At 29.8% G+C, this 3795-nt stretch overlaps 1 protein-coding gene across 1 annotated transcript; it reads left to right on the top strand.

Annotated features, from left to right (window-relative positions):
• The first annotated feature begins 550 nt into the window (after positions 1–550).
• Positions 551–1228, top strand: LOC133308384 (uncharacterized). The gene has a single exon (XM_061509002.1). It carries the CDS (start codon positions 551–553, stop codon positions 1226–1228), a length of 678 nt encoding a protein of 225 aa, XP_061364986.1.
• The last annotated feature ends 2567 nt before the right edge of the window (positions 1229–3795 follow it).

The following is a 3795-nucleotide window of genomic DNA, read 5'->3' as shown; positions in this document are numbered from 1 at the left end:
AAGTACATATGGTTAGTCAGTGCTTGACACAAATCCTCGTGGGAACGATCTTTACTCATCATTGTATTACTTGTACGACTAGTGCACTTGCTAGATGCGCAACAGTAGGTAACTTATTTTGTAAATTTTTATAGGGCTCGTTTGGTGGACATGATAGGATAAGGGTAGGATATGATATGGGGCTGATAAAGGTAGCATATGATATGGGGCTCATAAGCCTATATCATGTCTTGTGTTTGATGAGCACCTGATTAGCAATATGATAAGATTATGTAGAAGGAAAAAGGAGAAAGAAAAAACAAAATATAATGCAACAAAGAGCCCGGTTGAGTTGTTTATTTGCAATCCTGTATCACAAACATGGCTTCCCATTCCTACCCCAACATGTGTGCATGAAACTCCTGATGCTGATATCAATTTATTTTTTGAGTGCATTAATAAAGATCTTGATTTTGATGACTATAGGATATTCTTGATTGACAAACCCCCTGAATGGTCATCATATCTTGATTTAAAAGTGTATTTTCCAAAGGAAGGTGTATGGCAAGCAATGGAGAGGAGTTTTTTCATTGGTAGTAGAAGCATGAGACTTGAGATGCATGTGTATCTTCATAGCTCTCTCCACTTTATATCAAATAGTTTTGATTATATTGACAGGAGAAGTCCTTATTTTAGGCCATATATAATGGCATACAATTTTGAGAGTTGTCAATCAAGAATGTTTAGGCTCCCCAAGGATGCAAGAAAATGTTCTAATCATGAAAGTTGCGACATGGGTATTTTTGAATGGGGGAAGGTGAGAAGTTTGGATCATTCTATTTGTTTGGTGAGATACATGAAATTTGTGTTTACCATATGGGTTTTGGTGGACTACGAGTCAAATTTATGGAGAAAGACTTTGAAAATAAGGTTGAAAGCTATGGGGTTGAAGGAGGAAGATCCAAGGGTTCAAGGGTTTACAATCATGAATGGTGATTGTTTGATATTTGCCACCAAGAAAAATGTTTATGGATTTGATTTGAGTGGTAAAAATTCTTGGAGATTGAGAGAGATATGTGAGCATGAATGGGAAACCAGAGTTTGTTTCACTTCTTACTCTAACACTCTTCGACCATGTGGAACTGGTGCTTCAACTTTTCTTGATTATGTTATGGCTAGCGCTTATCTCAGTGAAGATAACACTACTTCGGCATTATACACTTCTGCTTATCCCAGTAAAGCTATGTAAGACTTTTGTCTCGCCTCGAATTGGTGCCCTTTTTAATTTTTTTATTCATTTACTGGTGTTTTATGGAATGAAAACTCTGTTTTGTGTTTTTATGTTGTTAGATTAAGGATTTGTTTTATGATCAAGCATCTATCCAATTATTCAATATTTCATTATTAAGAGATAAGACAATGCTTATTTATATTTACTAATCTGCCAATACTTGAAACTTGTATCGGATTACTTGGATTTTATTTTTATTTTATTTTTTTGTTAATAAGATTACTTGGATTTACCAAAGCCTAAATTGTTAATAATTTAGGTGTGGCTCTGCATATTGCAGTCAAACCAGTTAACTAGTTCCCATATGTCAAGTTGAGAATTCAACCTTTTTGTGTCGATGAAAGGTTCTCTGGTGATATTTTTGAGTTGAGAATCCAGTCAAATTTATTTTATTTTATTCTTTTTGTTTTGTAAGCAGCTCTAGCAATTTTCAAAACAAATGAAACTGAAAAACAGAGTGAAACATATATTAGAGATGGAAAAAAAAATCAAGATTTGATCTTATATCTAGTAACAAATATATTCTACCAGCCTTGTTTTGAGTAGATTCGGTTTTATCGATTGTACATCATAGTATTAGCTGTAGGCATATATTTTTTTTTTTTGGTATATAGACATATCTTTATCTATTGTAACTTACCTATGTAACTATGCCTATTTATATGGACGAATTCTGATAAAAGAAATCACCCTTTTTTATGCCATCGTTTTCTAATAATAAGAAGGGTCTTTTTGCTTTGGAGTTATGGGTTCCCTTCGTATGGGAGATTTGAGTTGTAAAAACAAAAAGAATCCATGAGAGAAAAAAGACCAAGTGTGGTCTTTTCTAAGAGTCAACTACTTTCATTGTCAGCTTGAAGTACATTATTCATGTGTGGTGTGTTGAACTTGATAGAAGCGGATGTTTTTTTTTTTTTTTTTTAATACGAAGGAAGCATATGTTTTGATTAGAAGATAAACAGTTGAAGGGTTTAGTCTGGGAACTTTTAAAAATATAAGATGTATCCTTTTAACTTTTTACTTTATATAATCCATATGGTTATAATATAAAAAAAAAATTATATAAATATGACTGAGAAGAGATAAAAAAATAACTTTTCATGTTATATCTATGTACTACCATGAATACATAGAGTAAAAAAATACAACTTATATCCTTTTAAAACACAAATAGTTTTCCCATGGTTGAATGTTTAGGTTTAAAGAATGACAATGTAATTTAATAATGAAATAGGATATTGTTAGTATCAATTAGTATTACTATCAATGACATTATCAGTTTATTTTACTATTAAATAAATTATGTTGATCCAATGGTTAAATTTATTTTCACCTTTATATGTTTACAATTCCCTATAGTTAATGTGAAAGAATTAAATATGTGCAATCATAACTATACAAAAATGTAAATAAATATTAAATATTAAATATACGGAGGAGAAAGAAAGTTTTAAAAAATTAAATTAAAACCGTTGGGTCAACATACAAACTAGTAATAACGTTGATAGTAATATTAATTGAAAGTAATAATAACTTATCTATTTAATAATTATAAAAAAAAAATAGGATCCATCCGGGAGTCATGCCCAACTGGCCATCAAATTCAAAAAGATATGTACTGAACAGAATAAGATAAAATCTACTATTATAGTTTGTCTTACGCTGAGGAAATGCACTAAGAAATATTTTGATATTTTTATTATTTAAATATATGTCGTTTATTTAATTTTCCATTCTTGTGTATAATTATTCTTAATATTGATCGATTTTCATTAATCTTTATAGTATATATGTAATGTCTTTTTTTAGTTTATATTTTGTTTATCTATACTTCATCTCCAATCACTACAAGAAAAAATCTTATTAGTGACAAAATTTTATGAAATTTCATCACAAGTTCACAAATTTTCAAAATTTGATTATTTGTATCAAAATTATCATTTGTGACCATCTCACCCTTTAAAAACTTCCATCTCACCCTTTAAAAACATGACAATTTCTCCTCAAACATATATGCAGCCTCGTTCCATTCCATCTTTTGACTAACGAAATTAAGGGGGGTTTACTGTTGCTGCTCTTGTTAATGCCTTTGTGTCTATAATTTTTGAATTTTAAACCTTGTGTTGGAATCATTAATTATTGATACTATAACTTTCCCAAAATTCATTCAATAAGCTATGCTAAATTGGTAAAGCATTTCAAAGATGATAACAATGATTTAGCTCCCCTCCTGACCAGAAAAAATAAAAAAATAAAAATAGTGTGCTTAGACGGCTTATATCTCATTTTTGCATGATGATTTTACTGATTTCTTTCATAAAATATTGAAGGTTGAAAACTTCCTAGTTAATACTAATTATATCATTTATTATTTTTATTCAAGGTTAAAAACTTCGAAACTTCAATTTCAATTTCTCAATCAATGTCATTTATTATTTTCTTTTAAGGTGAAAACTTTGAAATTCGAATTTCACAATCAATGCCATTCAAGGTTGAAACTTTGAAAACGTCACAATTAATACTAA

Source organism: Gastrolobium bilobum, unplaced genomic scaffold (genome assembly GCF_033153095.1).
Source record: "Gastrolobium bilobum isolate Gb01-03AN ecotype WA unplaced genomic scaffold, APGP_CSIRO_Gbil_v1 utg324010, whole genome shotgun sequence".
In the NCBI taxonomy this organism is placed as follows: domain Eukaryota; kingdom Viridiplantae; phylum Streptophyta; class Magnoliopsida; order Fabales; family Fabaceae; genus Gastrolobium; species Gastrolobium bilobum.
The sequence above is the reverse complement of the archived record's forward strand: the minus strand, read 5'-3'. Positions and strand labels throughout refer to the sequence as shown.

Excerpts from the sequence above, each read along its gene's own strand:
- LOC133308384 (XM_061509002.1), top strand. The coding sequence starts at position 551 with ATGGAGAGGAGTTTTTTCATTGGTAGTAGAAGCATGAGACTTGAGATG.